At 35.5% G+C, this 26,411-nt stretch overlaps 2 protein-coding genes across 3 annotated transcripts in view; both read right to left on the bottom strand.

The window, feature by feature from the left end:
- LOC149798688 (E3 ubiquitin-protein ligase RNF13-like) overlaps positions 1-26,131 on the bottom strand; it is a 56,123-nt gene extending 29,992 nt beyond the window's left edge. The window contains exons 1-5 of one of the 2 annotated variants that reach the window (XM_089957529.1): positions 25,865-26,131; positions 17,795-17,936; positions 10,641-10,721; positions 6,350-6,472; positions 1,206-1,287 (exon numbers count right to left, since the gene is read on the bottom strand). In XM_089957529.1, coding sequence (XP_089813655.1) covers positions 1,206-1,287; positions 6,350-6,472; positions 10,641-10,721; positions 17,795-17,890 — 382 coding nt within the window. In that variant the 5' untranslated portion in view covers positions 17,891-17,936; positions 25,865-26,131. Of the gene's footprint in view, positions 1-1,205; positions 1,288-1,344; positions 1,430-6,349; positions 6,473-10,640; positions 10,722-17,794; positions 17,937-25,864 lie in introns of both variants that reach the window. The other variant, XM_089957528.1, reaches the window with a different exon arrangement.
- On the bottom strand, positions 14,650-17,788 carry LOC149798689 (uncharacterized). Its single transcript, XM_089957530.1, has 2 exons — positions 16,594-17,788; positions 14,650-14,906 (listed from the first exon to the last, which is right to left on the bottom strand). The coding sequence occupies exons 1-2, from the start codon at positions 17,021-17,023 to the stop codon at positions 14,737-14,739; spliced, it is 600 nt and encodes a 199-aa protein (XP_089813656.1). The 5' UTR covers positions 17,024-17,788; the 3' UTR covers positions 14,650-14,736.
- Positions 26,132-26,411: the final 280 nt, after the last annotated feature.

The following is a 26,411-nucleotide window of genomic DNA, read 5'->3' as shown; positions in this document are numbered from 1 at the left end:
TATGATACATTCTACTCAATATTAATTACAACATAATAATTTGGTTCCAAGAGAAAACCAGTGAAAACAAACATGTTCATTAGCAATATGATATCTGTAACAGAATTGTCAGCCTCCAATTCCAACATCAATTTCTCCACAACAAACGTCAGGGCTGGGAAACGAAAGTAGTCAAAGAGAAACAAGTCACACAATTAATTTTTAACTTTCATTGACCTTGGCAGGACTACGCTATGGAATCCTGATATCTACAGTGTTTCTTAAATTGTTATCTGTAGAAGGATACAAGATACAGAATTTCATTTTGCCATACCACAATTCTGATTATTATTAGGGGCATACTGTGTTAGTGATGATATATACTTAAACAAAGCTTCAAGAAATCTCTCACAGAAAACTATGTATGATGCAAACTGAACAATAATGAAGTCTTTTTATAAATGACCTTAGGGAAGAACTTAAGGACAACTGCTTGTTGCATAATGTAAATTATTTAAAAATTGATATTTTGAGATAGCTAACAATCCAAGATCACTCAATATTGTAGCATAGGTTTGTGAACATTTCACTGTGATACCCATAGCCAAATAGATCCCAAATTAACGGTTGACACATAGAAATGTACATATTGCATATAAAATAACACCTGAATAAAATTTATTATAAAATCTGTGCACAGACTGAAGATCATAGACTCCTCTTATGAAACAAGTAAAGAAAATCATATTAAAGTGAGGCTATTTTTTCTGTATATGACACAACTGTTGAGGTCACGTTCACTTTCTGTAATAACAAGCCAACAGAGTCAATTTATGGCATGTTATAAATTGTTAAGATTTCAAAGGTTTTGTGTATTTATTGTTAACTTTGTAATTTTCATAGTATTTTATGTCCAATCTCTCTCGGAGTTCACCAGTCCTTTATGTACACCATGGTAAAAGGTGATATCATATATACGGCGTAATAATGTAAGCATATTACTAAGCTGCAAAAATTTTGGCTTCTCGTCATGGTGTCATGGATATCCATGACATCAAAATGGAATAACCATGCCATTTTAAGCTTCACAGTAAGTGTTGATTTTACAAAAGCAAAGTAGCTTAACAAGAAACAAAAATCATCTTAAAATTCGTCAAGATGAGTTCTACCAATGTCACACCATCTGCAGGTAAATATGTTATACATAATTTGGAGTAGATACTTGCTTCCTTTCATACTGATTATGTCATCATGGCCCTCAAAGTTGTAAACAATAGCTGCAATATACCACTGCTGTACATTCAGAATCTGAAACAAAGAAATACCTTGCAAATAAAAGCATACATTATCTAAAGAATTGCTTACCCCCACCCATATGAATCAACTGTTCCTTCCCATCACTGTTGTAGACAATGACAGCAGCAAATCCTGCCATCTGGGCATAAAAAACCTGAAAAAGGCAAGAGAAATGTCAACTGTATCTAGTAAGGACTGTTAGTCAAGGAGAACTGAGATCTAAAAAAATTCCAAGTGGATGGGAACTGCTGTTTCATTTAAAAGTCAGTCAGGTTAATCTTCTTTTCATTGCCATCAGTTTCCATTACACGAATATTCATTGGCTGAATTTAAACCTTTGACCAACCAGAATACTCTTTACAAGAGTCATGTGCTAACTAACATATGGAACAAATAATTTTGCAAGGGTCATTGTGGAATGGATCCGGAGAGACCATTTTTAAAAATCGGATCAAAGATGATTCAAAAAACGGACTATATCAAGAAAAATCGGATTCAAGTCAGGAGAAAAGCAGGATTCTGCTTTAAAATGGAGAAAAATCATGTCTGGTTATGGCTGGTGACCCTGACCTTGATCTTTGATATTTTGACCCTCAAATTAATGGGGCTCCTTGTTTCACAGAAAACAATCAACTTGCAAAGTATGCATATACATAGTTGGTTTGCAATCATGGCAAGGACCAAATTGATAGGATTCTTTGTCTCCATGTCATCATGACCAATGAGTGACCCTCCATTAATGTTTAGTGAAAGTAAATGAATCAGTGCATACGATAATGCAAATAAACATTTTTCCTTGTTGGTCATAGTAACCTTAACCTTTGACCTAAATCAATAGGGGTCTCCCTCTACTAAAGTACACCCCAGGTGCAAATTTTGGTCAAGTTATTTGAAACGTAACTCCGGACACTGCAAAGAAACCACTCTGTTTTGATATGTCAAAGTTACCTTGACTTATGCCCTTTTAACTCCTAAATTAATACAATTATTTGTTTCCTACAAGGCAACCCAAATGCAATATTTGGTAAAGATACGTGAAATTGGTTTTTGCATGGAAATCAATTTTTTCTAGTAAAAGATGTTTCTTCAATAATGCCTACCCAATCATAATACCTTGGGAGAACTACAACCACCTCAAAAATCCAGCCCTCCGAAGTTAAAACCTTTTTTAATCAAAATCAAATAAAAGTAATCTGCCCACCTAAGTGGCAGTTAGAGTGATCTCCTTCCCATAAGGGGATCTGCGCCAAATCCCATGAAAGCATCAGCTACTACTGGAGCAGAAGAAACATTCTCCATATGTAACTGAGGTGAGCTGGGTGTTTTTGTGTGTATTATGATTGGGCAAGTATTACTGAAGAAATATATTTTATCAGAAAAAAATTGGTTTCTTATTGAGAATATGTTACTCAATCATAATACCTTAGGCGAATTGGTGAGATGTGGAGGAAGATACATACCTTTACCCCAAAGAGAACACATCTGATCCCCTAAGGTATGTGAGACAGATTTTAGATAACCCCACTGGAAATAGACTCCATGTGTCGTGGAGTGGCTTTGAGAGAGAAATAAAATCCTCCTGCAAATCCAGTGGAGGTCGTGAAGCAGCATCTTTATGAAACTGTTGATTGACCCGAAAGATAAGAGTTTACACAATGGGCAAAGGTTCCTCCTGGCCAAATTGTTCCCTTTAAGGATTAAAAATTTCTAATCAAACTGAAGTGTGTGTGTGTGTTTTAGCTTTTTAACAAGGTTTGAAAGAATTTTCAGTCATATCACTATGATGTCTGCAGTGTGACAGTTTATAGTAATGGCTAGCACTGGGCCATCATGCTGCAGACCGACCAGTCCTAACACTAACCTCTAAATGCTGAGCACCAAGCAAGGCAGCCGCCAGTACCATTAAGTCTTTGATACGACTCAGTCAGGGTTCTAACCTGAGACCTCCCACATCCGGTGCAAACACTCTAAACACTAGGCCACTGGAGCGGTCAATATGACTGGAGAAGTGTACTCGGATCTCCATTCCATGGCATGGGCAATTACAGTGAGAGAACAGTCTCACTCATATGCATATGTCCTAACTTTATGAGCCGATATGTGAAGCAAATTCATGGGTCTAGTAAAAAATGCAGAACGGATGTCCCACTTTATTCAGGACAAAATTGTCAATGTTGATACGTTGTGTAAGGAGGACTACTGAATAATCTGAACTGAACTGAAGATAATTTGAGTCGAGTGGAAGGGCAAGTGGCTCACTGCATGTGAAGTTTAAAGCTATCAGGAAACATGTCTTGTATGATAGGAACTTAGCGATTCATGAGTGAGAGGTTCAAACCTGCTTGAGTTGGGCCAAGTTAGAACCCAAGACAAATTTCATTTTGGAAATAATGTAATGGATTTTGGTTGCTGGAAATCAAAATGTCTACCATGTTTATCATGCCCAATGTTATATCTGCCATGATATCAGAATGTGTCCAAGATCATTGATTCCTGAAGGCACGAAAAGAATCTTTCATGGCCGCTGTTCTCAACCTGGCTATGGAAGAAATCGAGCAGGGACACTGGCTGACAACCAACAGACAGTAATCTGTTCTGGGCTACGAATGCCAATGGTATCTTGAGAACAACTGAACCCTCAGATCTGAAGAAAATTTTGGTGAACATAACAGGGGATGCAGTCCTCTTATCCTGTATGCTGAAGCTAAAGCTATCAGTAAACATGGTCGGTATGATAGTAACTCTAGCAATATGTAGGCTATAAGTTCAAAGGGGTCTGAATCCAGCCATGTATAAGAAAACGACTGGATCCCTTTGGAGACTAATAAGGGACACTGGTCAAGGACAAATTTCATTTTGGAAATAATGTTATGGATTTTGGTTACTGGAGATCAAATTGTCTAACATGTTTATCATGCCCAATGTCACATCTGCCATGATGTCAGAATGTGTCCGAGGTCATTGATCTCTGAAGGTGCGAAAAGAATCCTGCATGGCTTCAAGCTCAGCATAAGTCATGCTGGGTGGAATTGACAACTCCTCTCGGTCGTATCTGTGCAATACATGAGTTTTCCCTTCAGTATAAGCAGTGAGTATGCTAATATCCGGCTTTGCCGGTAGAGGCAGCACTGTCTGCATTGCTGCACTGCTGGCCTTTCCAGCTCTGCCTGCATTGCATGTATTTATTTAGCTCCTTCCCTTCAATGCCGAACAAGGTGATCTTTGAACACATGCATGTCATGTGTAGTAAACATCCCTCCTGGAACAACACAAGATAAGAGAAAACATAACCTATATTAGCAAATAAGTATGTGACTAACCAGTTAATAGCATAAATCATCTAGCTCGGCAGCCCATACTACATATTATAGATGCTGTATATCAGAAACAATGTATACAAAACATAACAAAGCAGGAGTCATGGCCGACTTCCATGATTTGAAATTGCATCAAGATCGATTAAATAAATATTCTGTGGAAAATGACACAGAAGACACAAACTAAAGCAGAATCTAGTAAAGGGTTGAAATTACTAGGTCGCTAAAACACTGCCATAACTAATAGACCTGTAAGCATGTCGTATCATAAATGTAGGTCTATATTAAGCTTAACCACAATGCAAGTTAATTGAGAAGGGACAATGTTTACATATTATAAACCGAACCAGAGTTATGGAAGGCTACCATGCTCTGATACAAGAAATACACCTAAGTAGAAACTAGTAAGATGCTGAAATTACTAGGTCGCTGAAACAAAACTGTCGTAACCACATGTTATAGATGTTGCATAACAGAAACCATGCATATATAACATAAAAATTAAACAGGAGTCATGGTAAACTTCCATGCTCTGAAGCAGCCTGTAGAATGTTTAATTGATACATGCTAAAACACAAGACACATAAACTAAAGCAGTAATGTGTTGAAATCACTAGGTCACTAAAAATACTTTAACAGATCAGTGAAGTGTCATATCAGAAATCTATGGCCCTGTTTAAAACGATGCATGCTTGGTTAATATAATTCTATCAAAACAGCATGAAATACAAATAAATAAAGCATAATTATCAGTAGCACTTCAGAATTTCACTATTAAGAGTTCCGTAGTGGACAGAGAAAGTGAATCTAGTCAAATGTACGCTAACCCATAATGACCTTGTGTAAGGTCAATGATAGCGAGATGAATGCATACAACCTGCACGTGATTGATAAATCCGCACTATAAATGCAAACTTTGGATGGGTCCATAGGAACAAAAAATAGGGCGGACTGTCTGAGGCTATTGCACTGCGTGTGTCTCAGGACACAGTGAAGCTAAAATCTGGTGACACTGGGTGATATCAAGGGGAGGTAATGGACAAGAGTTCTTGCCCTTTTTCTATCTAAAAAAAGACAATAAGACAATGTTTGTCTTTAAGTAAGGCTGGATTAGCGAGGTAGCAGGCTAATATTCCAAATGTAATGTGATTGGGGAACATATTTGAAGGAGAAATGGAACCTAATCCTTTATAAGAATGCTACCTTTTCTTGTAATAAAGGTGAGCTACCTCAATTTGGAATGAAGTCTACCTTTTCTTGCAACCACCTTTTCTTGTAATTTAGGCTACCACATATTTCGTGAGGGCCGCCTTTTCTTGTAATGAAGTCTTCCTTTTACTTTATGAAGGCTACCTTTTCTTTTTAATAAAATCTACCTAATGAAAATCACTATTTCTTGTAATGAAGGTTACCTTTTATTTTATGAAGGTCACCTTTTCTTGCAAATGAAGTCTACCTTTTCTTGTAATGAAAACCACCCTTTCTTGTGAAGGCTCCCTTTAATTTTATGAAGGCCATCTTTTATTGTTATGAAGTCTCCATTTCATTTTACGAAAGCCATCTTTTATTGTTACGAAGTCTCCCATTAATTTTATGAAGGCCATCTTTTATTGTAATAAAGTGTACATATGCTTTTAATGAAGGCTACCAATTATTTTATGAAGGCCAACTTTTCTTGTAATGTAAGACTCCCTTTCTTGTAATGAGAGACATCTTTTATTGTAATGATGGCCACCTTTTCATGTAATAAAGACTACCTTTTCTCTGAATGTGCAGTTGTTCCGCTCAATCAGAGCAATCCAGCTCTGGTTGGTAAGGTTGCCTGGTGGGTGCTCAACTGGCTGGCAACCATTGAGTGGTTTCACTGGTATTAGGTAACCCTAAAAAGAAAAGTGGACAAGAGTGAGAAATTTATATTACCCTCCCTGCACACCAAACAAGAGAAGCACTTTAGCACAAAACTGAAGTCTATTAACCCAAATAATCTGATTTTATGCAATAAAAGTTTCTGTAAGGCTCGTGACTCAGTGGCAAATAACCAATCAAATGAATTCATGATCATGAAGGCAGATGCAGTTGGATTTGATTTATATGTGAGCATGTATGGTATACAATGGAACCTTAGCACCAAGGGACTTTATTCATAAATCCTTAAGTAGTCTTTACTATGTAACACGTACAAATTCGTATAGTTCTGTTTCACTTCTTTTCATTGAATAGTGCTTACATTTTAACAGTGAAGCCCAAATTTGTTTTATATTGTGGTAATACAGTAAAACTTGTCCTAAGACCATTGCTATGAGAGATCACCTGTCTTGAGAGACCAATGATTTACAGATGGAAAATTCATGTTGATCCAACCATCCCTTCAAGAGGGGTAGTGATAAAATTTTCTGGACGATCAGAACCATTTTTATTTAGGACCAGCAAGATATCATAAAAGTTCTTTCAGTGAATTCCTAAGTATATCGGAAAATCAGTTTAGAAGTAGCAATAACATGATTTTCTAGATTGCTACCATGGTTGTCATACTGCAGACTGATGGGAACAATTTTCGTTCAGGACAAACTACATGTATCATAAAAATTCTTTCAGTGAAAACTTATCGCTATGACTATCAATTCTGGAGAAGCAAATATAGCATCACTGTCAATATGGTTATCATGGCAAAGAAACAAAATAAGTATTTTTACTTAAGACCAACTGGATGTTATAAGAAGTCTTTCAAGGAGCAGCTCTTCATTTACTACCAACCAGATCAGTCTTTTAGTGAAAACCTCATGTCAATATTATTATTCACTCCCGAGGAACAACTATTACAAGATTTTAAAGACAGCAGCTGTGGCATCCATACTGGATGTTAGATCAGCACCATGTTTATTTAGGAGCAAATAGACATCATAAGAAGTGTTTTGGTGAAAATCCAATGTCAATACAACCATTTTTTCAGGAGTAGTAGTGAAAATAAGATTTTCACGATGATCACCATGGTGGTCATACTGAATTATAGAAGGACACTGTTTTCATTAGGATAAAACAGACATATAAGAAGTCCCATGTAAATATGACAATCCATGAAAGAGAATAAGCAATATCAAGAATTTCCAGATGACCCCATGGCTTTCATACTGGTTTTCAGATCAGCTCCATATTCTTTTGGTGAGAACCCAATGTCAATATAAACATTCACTATGGATGGGAAGAGACAACAAGATTTTCATTATGACCACCATGTACACTGGTGATGTCACATGCAGGTGCACCTTTCAAATCAGTTCCTGAACAAATACCATGCAATGAATACCATTATTATTATTATTATTATTATTATTAATTACCTTATCAACATATTCAGTCATGTGCCCAATTCAACAAAGTCATAAAAATAGGTACATGTTGTTCTTTCCCAAACCTGTGTTTCAAACAAGATTACTGTGTCCTACTCCCTCCAATCCATCTAATAAATTAAGCCATTACAGACTCTTTACAAAATTAATCGATGATCTTAGTTTCTTTTGTACTCAATGATCTTTGTTTTGCATTTAATGACCTTAGTTTGTCTTGTGTTCCATATCTTAATTTGCTTTGTACTTCATGACCTTAGTTTGTGTTATAGGTCCCTGTTTTGTTATTTTGTTTTATACTCCATTACTTTTAGTTTGTTTTCTACTAAGATCTTATTTTCCTTTGTACTCCATGATCTTAGTTTCTTGTGCACTCCATGATCTTAGTTTGTTTTGAATTCCATGATCTTAAATTGTTTTGTACTCAATGACCTTAGTTTGTTTTGTACTCCATGATCTTAATTTGCTTTGTACTCCATCTTATGTTTGTTGTATACTCAGTGTTTTGTTAGCTTGTTTTGTACTAAATGACCTCAGTTTGCTTTGTACTATATGATCACTGCTTGTTTAGTTCTCCATGATCTTTGTTTTGTAGTCCACAATCTTAGTTTTGATCTTAGTTTGTTTTGTGCTCCATAGTTTTAATTTGCTTTGTGCTCCATAATCTTTGTTTCAATTTGCTTTGTGCTCCATGATCTTTGTTTGTCTGTACTCTATGATCTTTGTCTGTACTCCATGATCTTTGTACGTATTCTATGATCTTTGTTTGTTTTGTGCTCCATGATCTTAGTTTGCTTTGTACTCCATTATCAAAGTTTGTTTGCATTCCATGATCTTTGTTTGTTTTGTGCTCCATCTTTGTTTGTTTTGTGCTCCATGATCTTTGTTTGTTTTGTGCTCCATGATCTTAGTTTGCTTTGTACTCCATGATCTTTCTTTGTTTTGTGCTCCATGATCTTTGTTTGTACTCCATGATCTTAATCTGTTTGTACTCCATGATCTTAGTTTGCTTTGTACTCCATGATCTTTGTTTGTATTCCATCTTTGTGTTTTGTGCCCCATGATCTTAGTTTGTTTTTTGTACTCCATGATCTTAGTTTGCTTTGTACTCCATGATCGTAGTTTGCTTTGTACTCCATGATCTTAGTTTGCTTTGTACTCCATGATCTTAGTTTGCTTTGTACTTCATGATCTTAGTTTGCTTTGTACTTCATGATCTTAGTTTGTCTGTACTCCATAAGCTTAGTTGCTCTGTACTCCATGATCTTAGTTTTGCTTTGTACTCCATAATCTCAGTTTGCTTTGTACTCCATGATCTTTGTTTGTATTCCATGATTTTTTTTTGTTTTGTGCCCCATGATTTTAGTTTGTTTTTTGTACTCCATAATCTTAGTTTGCTTTGTACTCCATGATCGTAGTTTGCTTTGTACTCCATGATCTTAGTTTGCTTTGTACTCCATGATCTTAGTTTGCTTTGTACTTCATGATCTTAGTTTGTCTGTACTCCATGAGCTTAGTTGCTCTGTACTCCATGATCTTAGTTTTGCTTTGTACTCCATAATCTTAGTTTGCTGTGTACTCCATGATCTTTGTTTGTATTCCATGATCTTTGTTTGTTTTGTGCCCCATGATCTTAGTTTGTTTTTTGTACTCCATGATCTTAGTTTGCTTTGTACTCCATGATCTTAGTTTGCTTTGTACTCCATGATCTTAGTTTGCTTTGTACTCCATGATCTTAGTTTGCTTTGTACTTCATGATCTTAGTTTGTGTGTACTCCATGAGCTTAGTTGCTTCGTACTCCATGATCTTAGTTTTGCTTTGTACTCCATGATCCTAATTTTGTGTTCCATGACAAGATGCTAATTTCAGCACTAAGTGAAACTTACATGACTTTGAAACAGAGAATTGACTTTCTCTGGCCAACCTGCATAACCAGGCTTAGAAACAGCCTTTCACACTTTAAAGAGTATCTGGATTAACCACTTGCTCAACTCGTTGAGATCAAAAGTCAGTAAGCCTCTGTGAGAGGCCTGCGATGTACAGAGAATGATTCATATGATATGCCATTGCTTATACAATGCCATCCAATGGGGGAAATTAGAATGCTGTTGCACTCAGGTGATCACTTTTTAAATTTAAATGTGACATTCACACACATCTGCTTGTTATGTCCAAAGGGTAATGATATTTTACTGATGCAAAAATTGAAGAAAACAAAAAACTAAAAAGATTGAATCATCTGCCATATGAAAGCCAAGCTAATAATAAGACCGATTAGGTTATGCTGTTTTGCAAACTTATTCATCATTGAAAAAGAATAACCAGTATTGGGTAATACATGGAAAACATGTATTATCAATGTCTCAATGGTTTTTTTTCCATTTTCAATTAGAAACACTTAAATCAGTTGATCTACCCTTATGCCAACACAAGGTACATTTACAATTAGAAACATTTAATTCAGTTGATTTACCCTTATGCCAGCTCTATGTACATTTACAATTAGAAACACACTTAATTCAGTCGATTTTCCCTTATGCCAACACTAGGTACATTTACAATTAGAAACACTTAATTCAGCTGATTTACCCTTATGCCAACACTAGGTACATTTACAATTAGAAACACTTAAATCAGTTGTTTTACCCTTATGCCAACTCTATGTACCTTTACAATTAGAAACACTTAATTCAGCTGATTTACCTTTATGCCAGCACTAGGTACATTTGGTCCAAATGCTGCTTCAAGGTCAGAGTAAACAGCTCTGGTGTGATTCTGGAAAATCTGAAATGGAAAGCACGAGATTACACAAGATAAAAATGTAACTGACAATAAAATGAGCATCATGAAAAAATAACTTGCCCTTTCTCTGACATCACTTGTAAATATGAGCGGGAAAGTGGAATTTATTAACCCTGACCTGCCTGACAGAAAAAAGACCAGTTGGCCAATAATGTGGGTCAATAAGATGCTTTCTGTTGAAAATTTCTTCCCATTCTGTTGACTGCATATGTAATGAAAACAACTATTTCAAGGTTTCTCAATTTTATAAATTTTCATCCATATTGTATGACACATCAGTATCATACAGGCCACTTCATATATTCATTATGCCAAGATGATTCGTTTCAAAGTTGGTCAAATTGTGTTCAGCACTTTTTTTTATGTAACATTCTGTAAATATTTTCTTCTTTTTTATTGGTGGATTGGTGTCATTTGTACAAATCCAAAATCCCTTTATGCTTTCTGTAAAGTATGATAAATTATATCGAGCAGATTTTCCAGAAAAGGCACTTAAAGCTTTTACTATCTTTAGCAATAGAAGCCATATTCCATGGCAAATGAGCATCATTCATATAAAATAGAAAGCCATATTCCATGGCAAATGAGCATCATTGATATAAAACAGAAAGCCCTCAATGCCAGAATGCTTGCAAAGTTTGATCAAATTCTGAGTGGACTTTGAGAAGAACTTGTTATAAGGTTCTTCTATATTTAGTAACAGCTGCTTTAAATTTGATGGCTAACGATGACTTTTAAATATATAAAAACAGTAAAGGTCTTCATAAGGTCTTCATGCCATGAACCTTTCAAATCAAATTTCATCATTCAGCAGTTTTTGAGACATCACTTAATGTTTTTTCTATGTTTAGTGACAGCACACATGATTGTCGGCAAATCAGTATCATTTCTACTTTGTGGGGGGGAGGACTAAATAGCAGTCACATTTGGTGATGGATTAGCATCATATCTATAATTTGAAAGGTTAACATTCTAGGACACTTTCTATCAAGTTTGGTCATTTCTACTCAGCAGATTAGGAGGAAAGGCCACTTCAAGGCTTTTTCTGTTTTGCATGAATGGTGTCATCATGTGATGGCAGGTTAAAATCATCTGCACAGTCCTTAAAGGCCTTCATGCCAGGATGATTTCTGTCTAGTTTGCTTAAAATTAAACTCTATTTCAAAAGAAGCCATTTAGCAAATTAGTATGTGACTAAAAGTAAAAGTATTTTTCAGCAAGAGTGGCTTTTCTAATTTTATAAACAATGAGCATATCTAAAGGTGGTGCAGCATAGATTGTAAAAATACTGAAAGGTTTTCTGTCAGAATGCTTTCATCAGATTTGATCAAATTATGTTCTGTGGTTTCTGCACACAAGAAAGCATCAAGGTCTGTTGGGTACTTTTTTACTATTTTTTAGTAATGACGGACATTTTATGCCATTTATAACAGGATGCTGTGCCAGATTTGGTCAAAAATGGTTTAAGAGAGAAACTGTTTAAGTATGCATGATATATTATGATGCACTCTGAGACATATCATAAACTTGCATGGCCTTATGGCCTCTGGAACTAAAATGGACAGCACAAATGTAAAATTTTGTTGTTGTTCTTATGGGTTTTAACACCTTTTTTCAGCACAAGATAGGTTATACATGGCGGCCAGTATTAATGGTGGAGGAAGAACCAGGGAAAACCCCAGAAAGAACCACCGACCCATGAGAAGCTACTGGCAAGCTTTCTCACATACCCACACTGGCCGAACCCATGCAGAGGTGAGATGTCAGTGATCCGTAACAGTGAGTGCTTTAGACCACTTGGCCACTCAGAGACCCATATTCAAATAGTACCTATTGCAACGTTCTGTGACAATAATAAAAAGGGAAAATTTTGGGCATATGGAAACTGGAGTCTGGGCTTGTGGAATTTCAGCCAGGGCCTGTGTCTAAAACTATTGCATACTAAAATAAGCATAAATGAAATGCAGATTTGATTGGATTACCCATTTCAGAGTCTGCACAATGTACTCCCAACTTATATTATGTATTGTACCAAAACCATTATCATTCTTGTGAGTGTCTATGATAATGAGCCGGGACCTCTTAACCCATAGAACAACTTTTTTTCTTCAACGTTCTTCTTCTGTGTGCAAGCCCTTTATGACATGTGTTTAAGATATGTAGAGTCAAACTCCAATGATATAGCACGTCATTTCTGAGTGACAGTAACCCCGACCTATTAACCTCAAATGCAATAGGATTTCTCAATTCTACATGGCAAAACACACAATTTGTTAAATATACAGTAGATAATGCAAGCCCCCATAAAGAAGCAAATTTTCTTTCTTTGACTCACTGTAGCCTTGACCTTTCAGATATTTAACCCAACATTTAGAGTTAATTTACAGAAACTATTCTCAATTTTTGTCAGGGCGACTAGGAACATTTGCTTGTAATATCAATAGGTTCCTTTGCATTCCATATACGTGCCTTCTTTAAAGTTTGTTGTTGTTGTTGTTGTTGGGTTTAATGCCATTTTTCAGCACATGATAGGCTATACATGGCAGCCAGTATTAATAGTGGAGGAAGAACCAAGGAAAACCCCAGAAAGAACCACCGACCCACGAGAAGCTACTGGCAAGCTTTCTCACATACCCACATTGGCCGAATCCGAGACTTGAACCCATGCAGCCAGAGGTGAGATGGCAGTGATACGTAACGGAGAGCACTTTAGACCACTCGGCTTAAAGTTTGTTTACATCTATGGACTAGAAATGAACCTACTGTACAGAAACCCTTTGATACCCACCCAAGCCAACCAAGGTCATCTGCCTCTTTGTGTCTATGTGAAAGAAACTAAGCTCACATTTCCTTGGCATGAATTATTAGTGGTAAGAGTACCATTCAAACCCACTTAACTATTCCTAGTCAATTTTGATCTTTGACCTATTTTACAATGTATCAACAGTTTACATCCTTGCACACCATGTCAACTAAGTTTAGTCAAAGTCCATAATCTTAGAGCTAAAAGTCCATGTGCAAAACAAAATGGACTGATGAATAGGCAATTATGGCAGGAATATATAAATACATTGTGACCTAATATCAAACAAATGTAATATAATAAAGACCAAATGCCTTGATGTAATTAGCCTAGCCTGACAGTAAAACTCTTACATCTGCCAGAAAAACATACCATAACAACAATTGTCCACTTGGCCTACAATGTAAGACCTTGACCCTAATATTTACATTTCGGTCACTGTGGTTTTACTGCCTGAATAATGGTGCTGTGTAGTGTGTTTTGATGTTGACTAACATCATAACGAAAGTCAAATTTTCAGGAATATCTCACACATTTGGCAGCCCATAATGATGCTGTGCTGCAAATTAAAGTCAACCAAATGGACCTGTTTTTAACTTTTGTTAGCCTACATTTCAGTTGGCTGGAATGCGATAGAAGCCCGGAATGCCCAAATTGGGTTAAGTTGAAGAATACTTCTCTAACGACACTAATAAGAAATATTAATATTAACGAAAGTGTTTAGATAGCTTAATTTCATTCAAGATTCTAATCATCCTTTTAACCGATTTAGGTATTCCCAGCTTCTATCCCATTCCAGCTAGTTGAAATTTTGGCCAACAGAATTTGAAAACATATCAATTTGCATGTGTGGGAATTAGAATTTATTAGGAAAAAGACATCAAAGTAAGTAAAGTCTGACTAAAACATGATGGCTTTTAATATGTAGAAAAACGCCGATATGGGCTGGCAATTGCAGGGATGATCCTGGCTTTTAAAAAGCTGTGGCCCAAAACATTGCCAACCTCATTATTTTGTCACCAATCTTCAAAAAACGTCGCCAGAACAAGTAGTGAATATTTTTCCAAGTCTATTAATGTAATAGGCAATGAAAATTGAAAAAGATGGGATAGTTATCAATTTATTGACAACAAGCAATACAGCTATAATATTGCAAAATAAATCATTACATGAATGTTTTCCACTATTAAAATGTTACAGAATGTCACATGATGATCTGTCGCGATTGTAGTAAGCCCCAAAGAAAGTGTTCCTCATGGCACTGATAATGGCATTTTTACTTTTACTAACAGCAGTGATCTTCACTACTTCCATGGCCTTTGCATCCCGCATCACCGTTAGTACATAGGTATGACTGTTGTCACCTGAAAAAAATGCATTTTCAAATGTAAAATATCTACTTTCCTTACATCTACAGTGTCTCACTCACTTTTTTTAAAATAGAAACATCAGGCATTAAGCAAATCTAAATTATGAATATTATTTTCCAAATAATAAATTTGTAAGTAACTTTAGTTAATGATATTTTAATACTAAAACCCTATGATTGTACTTTGCAATGTAAGATAAAGGACGTATAATGCTAGTTCGATTTCATGCATTAAGTAATTAAATGCCCATTCCCCATTTTTATGGCTAGCTTCACAAAGTACATCTCTGTCAACCAGGAGTTCAGAAATTTACTTTTGCCGCACTTTACATGCTTTGCTTATAGTGTATGTGTGTGTGTGTGATCTGGATTTTTAATGTGGCTTTAACAATTTTTCAGTCATATCACTACGATGTCTGCAGCTGGCAGTTTTTAGTGATGTCTAGCACTGGGGCATCACGTTGCAGACATGTAGCATGATGTCCCACCCAGTCACATTATCCTGACACCAGGCCGACCAGTCCTAACACTAAGCTCATAACGCGGAGTGCCAATCGAGGAAGCTGTAGGTACCATTTTTGTAAGTCTTTGGTATGACTCAGCCGGGGATCAAACCCACGACCTCCCGCATCCGTTGCTTATAGTGAATAGTTCCTAAATCCCAAGAATGATCATTGAATGCTGTAGAATTTTTCTCGAAAAGCAAAATAGGATCTCCATTCCCACCAATGAAACTTACACGAGTCAACACCTGGCATTAATGTACCATATATATATATAAGCATTAATTACCATCATTAAATTTAAAGAAGGAGTGAAGAAACATATCACATAGTATATGTGCCCCCCCCAAAAAAATAAAAACCAATTCAGAAAAAAATTATTATTAAGCTGACAGTGTAATATGCATATACTAGTTAACAATAAAGAAATAAGGTGAGATATAAAATGTAGGAAATAGTTATCACATGTATGGTAGCTTGAGACATCATTTGAACTGTTAACATAAACTCACACCCATTTTAGGCATTGTTAGTTGTAAAAACAAAAGGGCACGGTTTATTTGTCACTCAATTGCTAGTGCTTTCCCTCACTGTAGAACAGGCGGTTTCTTTGAGGTATGTCGAAGAGGCTTAAGTCTATCCTTCAGCTTTTATTAAGAATATGTGGCACGTCTGGGGGGCCATAATACACTCCACAGTGAATAATTAGTGAAAATGATGCTTAAATATGCCGCAAAAATCTTCCTGATGGTAGGTCCCAATCTTTGTGTTTTTGGATTCAATCTCCTGATTTGGCTTTTGAAAAGATTTATTTTTTGCATGACATGCGAGGATAACTGTACGGTATTAACTGAATTTATTCAATGACTATTTGAATTCTTTGGAAATTAATTAATTCTGTCTGCACATTTGAAACTTCAACACAGAAGTTGGAATGCATTCGGATTTCTTGAAACAATTGGTACTGATAGGAATTTCAGGAAATAGGAATTCATTCACCATGCTGTAAGTTAATTTAATTCTTTCACTCATGTATTTTGAGAAATAAATTATTTTCTATTAAGCAAAACTTGTTTGTTTTGCTATTTCTTATTGCATAGTTTAAGTCCCTGCAGTCATAACATGGGATTGACAGCAAAAGTAAAAGATCCATGAGCAAAATTAACATATATTACTTACCGCCTGGATTCATGTTGGTGATACACTCTTTCTTCAAAATATCACAGCCAGTTGTAAATGAATTGACGACTTGTGCCTTGATACATATATCACAGAACATCTGCTTTAACTTTGTATCATATCTCAGCCAAGGACACCAAAGTTTCCAGCTGTTGAGAAATATTCGGGAACTTTTGACCTGTTCTTCATGATGTGGTGTTGCACTTGAAGCATTAGTACCATAACTACATGTAGATGATGTTGGACTGCCAGGTATAACATCAAGTTCAGTGACTGTGTTGTCTGATGAATTTGCACTAAATCCAAACGCTGTTAATTTTGTTAACTTACTCTTAGGATGAGATGATGAACATGCAATGTCTAACTTATGTTTACCCATGATAATGTTGGACTGTTGACAGTATATAATTCTGACTGAGATTTTTTCCATTTGCTTTGTATTTATACACAGCAATTGGTACTCCAAAAGGTAATCAGTTTTCTCTGAAGTTTCAGCAAAACTATTTCATTGGTATATTTTTAAAAAACACACAAGGATTAGCAATCGTTCAGTTAATTGCAGCTGTTTCTGTTCGCATCTTCAGATGTTAGTTGATTGTAGGTATAGTTTGGTAGCATGATTGAGTGTATCACAGCATACAGTACTCAGGGCATATGTCAACATAAGTGGATTAGGATGTAATAATGCACTGTAAAGATGGGTTTGTCAATACGAACAAAGGATTTGTTTATGTAACAGAAAGATTCCAGTACATTGTGTATCCAAGTTTGTGGCTTCCTTTTGTGGTCCCTTTGAATGTATCCACTCCATAGCCATGATGGTATGTACAAATTAAACAGCCAAAAAATTGCCAGATGGTATATTTTGTTGCCAATAAGGAAACAAATCGCAATGTGCGACACTGGCGAAGCCCAGGACGATCCCTGCAAGTGTGAGATATTCCTGAAATTTTACTTATTGTTCCGAACTTAATCAATGTCGGAACAGGCTACACAGCACATTATTTGGGCAGTAAGACCTCAACGCCCCAAACATAAATATTAGGGTTAAGATCTTGCATTGTAGGACTAAGCTGTCCACATGCAAATAAAATCAGTAAGCAGATCAAAAGACAGTTCAAATATTGGACAGGTTGAATGAAGTAAATATTATAGAGTCCTGTTTAACCTTTACCAACTGTTCAGATAATGATTTACTTACTACAGTAACATCTGCCACTGCCAACTTCAAAGCAAGCAGGTTCAGTACCACATACAGGTACAGCGTTGTTGTATGTTTTGGTCTAAGTGACATCATTGTATGTCTCCTTTGCCTCAAATCACCTTAACATTACTTCACACACCTGCAAAAGAAAAAAGACACAATTAATGGAGACTGCAGAAGCTATACCTATAAGGAACTGGTGTAAAATGAATGACACATTATACAACCACCTGCGTTTAATAGTCCTGTATGCTGATAAATGAACTATTTGTGCAGAAACCATTTTTATTCTTTCAGCCACATTAACCATGACTTTCTGACTCCAAAACTGATACGTTTCTTCCTCACCCAAAGTGCAAGCTTTATGCAAAGTTTGTCCAGGTGTGTGATGTAAAACTACTATTACTGTGCCGAAACTATGTCTATTCTGGCAGCCAATGACCTTGACCTTTGACCATAAAATCAACAGACTTTGACCTTAGTCTAAGTGCAAGCCATCCACAAAGTTTGGTTCAGTCATCTGATATAGAACTAATGTTATTGTCTGGATATCATTTTCAATCTTTCAGCCAGTCACCTTGACCTCTGATCCTGAAACTGAAAGGATTCTTCCTTATCCCAATTACAGCCATCCACAAAGTTTGGTAACTGTAGATGGCAGGCAACTTGAGTTATTGCCCTAAAGTGGAATTAACAAAGGATGGAATGACATCATAACATAATAAGGAGTGTTTTTAAAGCTTGATCCTAATAGTACAAATATGTCCTCATCAAAAAGGTGTCTCTTAGACTCTGTTATGTGAGATAATCCCATCAAACAAAAAGTGTGGTCTTTCAGAATAGATGATCTCTACTTTATTACCAGTTATTACAAAATACAGTTGATTTATGCATCACTGTTTTTACAGGGAGATATTCACAATGTTCATATATATATATATATATATATATATATATATATATATATATATATATTATACACACCACACTTATACACAAAATTAAATTTCTAGTGTTTGAAATGTCATGAAGATGCATCAATTCATTGATACATTGTAAAATTAGAGTTTTTATTTTTATAAGGAATTAGCTTGAGTTCTTAAGATCTGGATGTAGAGTACGTATGAAATACAGTTCCTTTTCTTCAATCAAAGATTCATTATTAGTTAATATTTTAAATAAGGGAAAAACTTTAAAGTTTCTTCATGAACAGTTATGTATATGCTTATTGATTTGAATTCTTCTGATTTTCATATATATATATATATATATATATATATATATATATATATATATATATATATATATATATATATATATATGTACATGTATAGTGGGCTAAATGATTTAAATTCGATGCACAAATCAATTTTTGGTATTTCTTTTTAAAAAATTTACCCCGGGGCAGGGAGTGTTAGGGTTGGCAATGAAAAACTGGAAGTCTGTTAACCAGAAACACAAAAAAATGTTTTTTGACCTAAAGTAAATTGTGAAAAAGGAAATACTCATGCCTTATGTATCTGAAACTGTCTTGTAATTTTTACCAACAAATGAGTTTGTTGATGTGTTACTTTTTCTGACTAACTAACTGTGTATAATTTTCTTGATAAAGAGTGTTACACAATGGAAGTCAACTGTCAGGGTAAATAGCCATTAGAAAATCCAGTACTTACAGTAATGGGAAATCTTACAGCGACTTATGCAATCACATGTGTACTGTGGTCATGTGTTTATGATCAGTGTCACTCTCACATAAACAAATAGGTGTACATTTCTAAGGTCACATGAAACAAACACATGTATACATTTCTATTAAGGGTCAAAAGGTCATAAATTATGCTACATGAAGCTAAGTGCAAAGATAAACAAGAGCAATGATTTGTCTTGTGTGTATACTTTTCACCTTTATCAATGCAGACATTTAGCAAAATTATATATATACCTTATGTATATTGTAAGGGTTTCAAACCAATATATTCCAGTCCACAGTAAACAATAACAACCAATTTAACTATATGATACTGTAGTATAATTTATTTTCATGAGTCTCATGGTTTTTAATTTTTTTAAAAAGACATTTTTGGAGGTACTTATTTATGGGTCTTTGCTTGTCAAAGTTTTCATATTTATAGGTTTTTAAATTCATGGACTAACCTCTACAAAAAAAAACAATAAAGAAATCAACAAAATAAAAACTATGACAACAAACGACAATTATTTCAAAGATTAAAACAATGCTACCACCTATCTATATGAATACAAAAAAGTAACTGTCAAGATCAATCATTTACACTCAGTATTAATGAAAGCAGATGCAGTCAATAAGACTAAGCTAATGATCAGCAATAAAAGTATATGTGTATGAGATCATCCTTAAATCCTTAACACATTAACCCCTGGAGGTTTTAGTCATTTTCGCCTGAAAATTGAGTAGGAAACACATTTTGAAAGCTATTTCTGAATAGATCTGAAAACACCAAATCCCAGGTTATCTTTCAATAACATACTGCCTAGTTGTGCTAGAAACATCGTTTTTCATTGGCTTTTTGGCTCGTGCATGAGCAGAATGGTAAAAGTTTGATTTTTTTTTTTTGCTAATTGGAGAAATTATTTTTGTATTGAGACCACTCTATACCAAATGCCCATCTTATCCTACATTTTGCAAAGGTTCATCTGTCTGTTTGCAGTTCATATCGGTTTGCCTTAGATCTGAGACCAAAAAGTCTAAAATCCGGACACAAAATCGGATTCTGACCACGAGCGAATTTTGGGTAGAAAAAAATCGGGTCCAAAAAATGAGTTTTTTTAATCTGTATTTTGTAGAGAAACTAGATATTCCAGATTATTTGGTATCATTGTAGAGCTACATTTGTCTACCTTTCTATAAAACCACCCACTTTAGTGTATCATGCATGACTATGATGCTACAAAGCTCGGCAGTAGGCTACTACCTCCTGCCATGTTAACTCCTCACTAGGGGTTAATGTGTTAAAACAATGATCATAAAGTTGTATCATCAATTACTTTCCAGTGACCATGGCGTTAACTCAGTGACTTAAGAGTGGTAAAATACAACTTAGATCTCCAACCCTTCAAATGTCATCATCTCATGTGTGAATTAAACAATTAACCAACTGCCTCTATGCTTAATGTAATAGAAAGTGTCCACTTTGATGTGTTCATGGCCCATCAAGCAGTGTTGGTGTTTCAGCTATTCAGACCCCATCAAGCTAATGTAATGCAAAAAGAAAAAACCATGTAAATCACTCCTTTGTTTAAGCCTACCGCGTGTACAAACCAACTTCAATTTGAGAATGTTGGACTTGTTTAATTCAACACTTTCAGTATTATTTACCCAACAAACATTTGCATGTACCAGCCAACTTGGCTGATGCGGTGTTGATTCATTGGTTTTGTCCTAAAATCAGTCAAATTCAAGCTTCAATATTTAATTTACTTAGAATAAATTTGCAATGTTCATTAGTAACTGTGCTTCAAGCAACAGTTTTAGTATTTTAGTCATGCTGTTTGTTATGAATAAGCATGCTTGGATAAAACGAGATATGATTTATGAGGATTTAAATATTTCAACCATGATTTCACCTGAATGAAGAACATATCTGAGTAAGTATCAAATCTAATTTCCATTTATATCATTTCTGATTCTTCCTGTTTTATTTCCTGTAATAAGTGTTTGAATAGCTTTATTCTTTATTGCTTCTCTCTATGCTTACTTAACTCACAACACATCCATTCTCACAGCAGTGTGTGGAAATCACAACCACTGGATAAAGTATAGATATGTATGCATTGATATAAATTAAATGCTTTACCATTCGTTTTTTTAAAAAGGGATAAACTAAATATGTAAAAGCTATTAAAAATTACCAGATTACACAATGAGATCAATTTATCAAATAACCATTTTTATTGCTAAATGAAACAGTAAAAAAAAAGAAAGGCTTCTTTATTTATGGCTAACTTTTCATTGGGTCTTTAAATTCAGGAGTTTTTTTTTCTGAGTAATACTGCACAACCTTGGGAGTACAATATTATTCTGAATAAATGAGTTCACAGTTTCCCATAGCAACGCTGTAAACTTTTGTTATATACTCATTTTGTTTTTCCTACCTTACGCTTAAAGGAATGCACTACCAGAAATAAAGTAATTCAATTCATGCTACTCTGACCCATTATTGCGTTAGGTGTGGTCTGTCTGACCTATTGGGTCTTTCTGTTGACTTCAGGGTGAGGCAGGGACCAGTGGTATACTAATTAAATCAGTAAGTCATATTGTAATCTACTGTTCATATCCAAAATACACACTAGTTCTGTCCACCTCTCCAAATTCTACTCTGATGTTTATCTCATTGTTTCTCACTATATTTGTCCACTCAGAATATCTATCACTCCATTATGTCTATTAGGTATCCTTTCTCTTAACTCCCCATCTTGCATATCTCTGATTCTTCTTTCCAAATACATCTATACTGTTCCTTTTTCTTTCTCTACCCTCTTCCTGCTTTTCTTTCTGCTTTGTGTCCTTCTGCCTTCTGCTTTCTACCCCACACTATATCTTGTATCTATCTATATACACATATCGTACTGACACACCTTTCCCCACATACAGAATATGATTGGCTAACCATTACTAGATGAATGACAGCTCCCTTCCCCCAGATCATACCAAAACTAAATGGTGCTGAAACAGCAGGAAAATATGACCCAGTTATCCAGATATGTCATGATGCTGACCTGTTTACCCAGATTTGTCAAAGCCTTCCTGAACCCAAAAACTTTACTTACTCTTGATGTGTTCTCAAACCCAACTTCCATTGGTTTCTAAGATGCTGATCTAGTGTAAGGATGCAAATTTCTGTTGATCTATGAAGGCACATTAATTTGGGCCAGAGAACAATTAATTAGATTTATGGGGACAGGTGCTTGTTAAATCGCTATACTGCAATGGTTTCTAATGACTGTGTTGGGAGAGGAAGTGATTCTTAATAAGCCTTCGATTACTTTAACTGCCAGATGACTAGAAAAGGGAAGGTTAACTTCGATTTTATATCGGAAATGTTAGAAGCTGAGTTTTCCCATTCTCAGGTTTGGAAATTTAGAAGTCAGGCTGACCACATTTTTTGCGCCTAGTTGTAAAAGGCAATAGATATATTTAATCCTGATTGGTTACACTAAATAAGAGGCATGGTTCCCACACATAATTCCTTGGGGTTAAATTGCCCTCATCGAAAAATTTAATCAGTCTGCATTTTTCCTGCAAGAGCGAAAATATAAAGGGACGCCAAGATTGAATTTGGAAGAAATTCTCTCGACAAACATTTTTCAAAGGGACTGGATGTCTGGAAAGTAAACAGACACAATTTGGGCAATAGAAGCAAACAAAGCTTGAAAGCACAAGGCATTTGTGTCAATCTCACGTAATTCGTTGACACCAATATAATGATTTGCTTGAATTTAACTATTTATATTTACATGAATTTGTTTAAGTCTGTAAATCAATTCTCTTGTTATGAGTGTAACTGTGTTGAGTTCATCTATCTGAATTCATACAATGATCTTCTTTATATAAGTCTGAAGAATTGTTTGAATTTGTCGTCTTGATTGTTACAGGAATCTAAGAATTTCATGCAATACTTTAGTTGATATGAGATACGAGAATCCGTTTGAATTCACCAATCTTAGATGATTTCATGTATGCTAAAGACTCGAATGTGTGTATTTGCTGAAAATAACATAGTTAAGCCATGTAACGAATTTCATTCATTCGTGTAACTGAGACAAGAAAGTAAGAAAGAAACTGTTATGTCTTGTGTATTGTTAATGGAATCAGTGATGAAATAGCCATTTAGAAAGTACATTAATTTTGTGAAACTAAGTTTGTTTATGGTCTGCCATGTTTAGCTTGACCAGATAGCCTTTGGTATCTGTTTAAATTCTGATAGAACGATATCTGACATAACGAGAAGGGAGTAATTATCTGTTCGCAATAGGACAACTGACAGGAGATTTAGGCTGCTTCTCTATTTTGAAAGGGGAAATAGCTCCACAGATGTATCCACTGAATATCCATTGACGTATCCACGTACCTACTTAACCAAGTATCTACGTACTTAAGTATCCACCTACCCACACAAAGTTTGATGGCCCAAAAGAAGCTAGACAGTAGGGAGGTTGGAAAAGGGAATCAGCGAAAGGACTTTGAGGAAACACCAACTGTGAAGTTGAAGTGGACTGGAATAAGCAGGTTATGAAGTTGTACAAGGCAATCGATCGTTCATTCAATTATATGATGAACTAAGTCAATCGTTTAAAAATAGATCAGCTATTATGAAAATATTTGTTTGAAATTCGGTGAAAGATTTATTTAAAAAAGAAGTGTATCTTCCTAATGAAACGTATTATCACAGTTGTAACTGATTAAATTTTTGTTTCTCTATGTACGGGGGCTCATGTCATTCCATTCTATATATCTGCTCAGACCTTTTTTATTCCATCTATAAGTTTCACACTTTATTTGAATATTTACTTGATCCAGGCAACAACACCGAGGGTGATCACCCTCAGGACAATGCTAACCAAGGGGGCGCTCACCAGTTGTTATGCACTTTTGAGAGAGTGACATATGTAAGGTGAAGTCACTTGCATTTAAAACATACACAATTGAGAGAATGTTGGCATACCTCTATGCTACATTAATATAATGTGGATGATATTTCTTTGGATATTGCTAGACATATCCATGATCGCACTGCTTAATATGCAAGAACAACACGCTGACTGGATTACAAACTTCTCACTGGCCAACTGAAAAACAGTTGTAAATAAATGCAGAGCATCATTTTCTTTTAACCAATGAGAGGACAGTATTCCATTCAGAGGGATTTCACTTGCATATTAAGCGGGCAGGATCATAGCGAAATGGGTTGACATTCCTTAAAGGTATGACAGTAAGCAAATCTTTGGATACGCAAAGTCGAATGCCTGAGCTAAACATTGGTGCCAAATCTATTACGCTACATGAAATGTAGCTTGAAATATCACCATTTATTATTAAATAGATCATGTGAAAAAGGAGCGAAGTGTCCTCCCTTGTAGTTATTATATAGTACATGTGTGACAAGTAAATTGTAAGCAACAATACAAACCCCTGTGCAATCATCAAAATGTAGAAAATATAAGGTTGTTTATCAACATTTGTAGCTTTCATGGTTACATCACTGTGCGTGATCCAGATTGTATTGGATCCCAATCTGGTCCCAAAATCTCCAAGTTCTTTAGCAGTAACTTTGCTGTGTTTCTCATGGCATTAAGGGGGCCCCAAGTGGCCGAGTGGTCTAAAGCGCTCTCCGTTACGGATCACTGCCATCTCACCTCTGTCTGCGTGGGTTCGAGACTAGGATTTGGCCAATGTGGGTATGTGAGAAAGCTTGCCAGTAGCTTCTCGTCGGTCGATGGTTCTTCGGGGTTTTCCCGGGTACTTCCTCCACCATTAATACTGGCCGCCATGCATAGCCTATCGTGTGCTGAAAAATGGCGTTAAACCTCACAACAACAACAACATGGCATTAAGTTAAATGCATACATGACCTGTGTGACTTTTTCCATGTAATTCAGCAGCAATCCAAATTTCTCAGTCTCATTCTGAAGACGAAAATTTGTCTTGTCCTGGTCGAGTGCAAGTACTCTAACAAACAAAAAATGCCTGTAGTGTGAGTGTATATTAAATTTAATATAAGGAACAGGAACTCTCATCGAAACTTCGTGTTGTACCCACATCGATCAAAATTTGTCACATGAAGTCTTTCATATTTCCTTTTTCTGGTATCATGCACTATAGATTCAACTTTTCATATCCGCAATCGAAAGAAATGAACTATAACAATATCAATGTAACCTTGTCCATTGCTGATTAAGTTTTATAATAATCCCTACGACGTAAAACCTGACGTTACCTGATCAGTTTATATTTATTTTTCTTCTTTTTAAATTAAACCTGAACAGAAAAAAATCTTTTCTATTAATCAATCCGCACTCATACAAACTTACTTCTGTATCGTTCGGAAAGCAAAATATTAATTAGAACAGTACTTCCAAGTTGTTTGTTTCTACTCCAAATCCAATATGGCCGTCATAACAAACTGGCTGATGATATTTGCCGAGGATACTCGGAGGCCGTTGACGCAATTTTCCACGCAAAACTTTCCCATGTGATTCTATATCCCTGGCAGATATGAAAGTAGTTTTCCGTTTTCCATATACAAAGTAGTTTTGACGGGTACAGAAAATTATTGGGTTTTCTATTGTGGATTTTGAGGGGTTTTCGTTTGTTTTGTTTTGTTTTGTTTCAAGCTAGAAAATGAAACATTAAAAGCTTGTCGATAATGCGTTTAAAAATACTAATACGCTATTGGAACAGCGCACCCGACAACATGTAGTGGCATTTTTTTTTTTTGATAAGCTGAGCATAGAGGAAATGCTGGTTAAAATAAAAACAAATAAATAAATAAATAAATAAGAGCAGAAGAGACATTTCTGTATACAAACTAAAAGTGTCCATATATTTACCTGAAACACCTTTACAGAAAGATTATTC

The sequence above is a fragment of the Sinohyriopsis cumingii genome, chromosome 5, assembly GCF_028554795.1.
Source record: "Sinohyriopsis cumingii isolate HCF-2022 chromosome 5, ASM2855479v2, whole genome shotgun sequence".
NCBI classification, from domain to species: domain Eukaryota; kingdom Metazoa; phylum Mollusca; class Bivalvia; order Unionida; family Unionidae; genus Sinohyriopsis; species Sinohyriopsis cumingii.
The sequence above is the reverse complement of the archived record's forward strand: the minus strand, read 5'-3'. Positions and strand labels throughout refer to the sequence as shown.

Bases quoted from the DNA above. Each gene is read 5' to 3' on its own strand.
- LOC149798689 (XM_089957530.1), bottom strand. From the start codon at position 17,023: ATGGAAAAAATCTCAGTCAGAATTATATACTGTCAACAGTCCAACATT. The intron at 14,907-16,593 runs GTAAGTAATATA...CATTTTTTTCAG, and splicing joins CACCAACATGAATCCAGGCG to GTGACAACAGTCATACCTAT.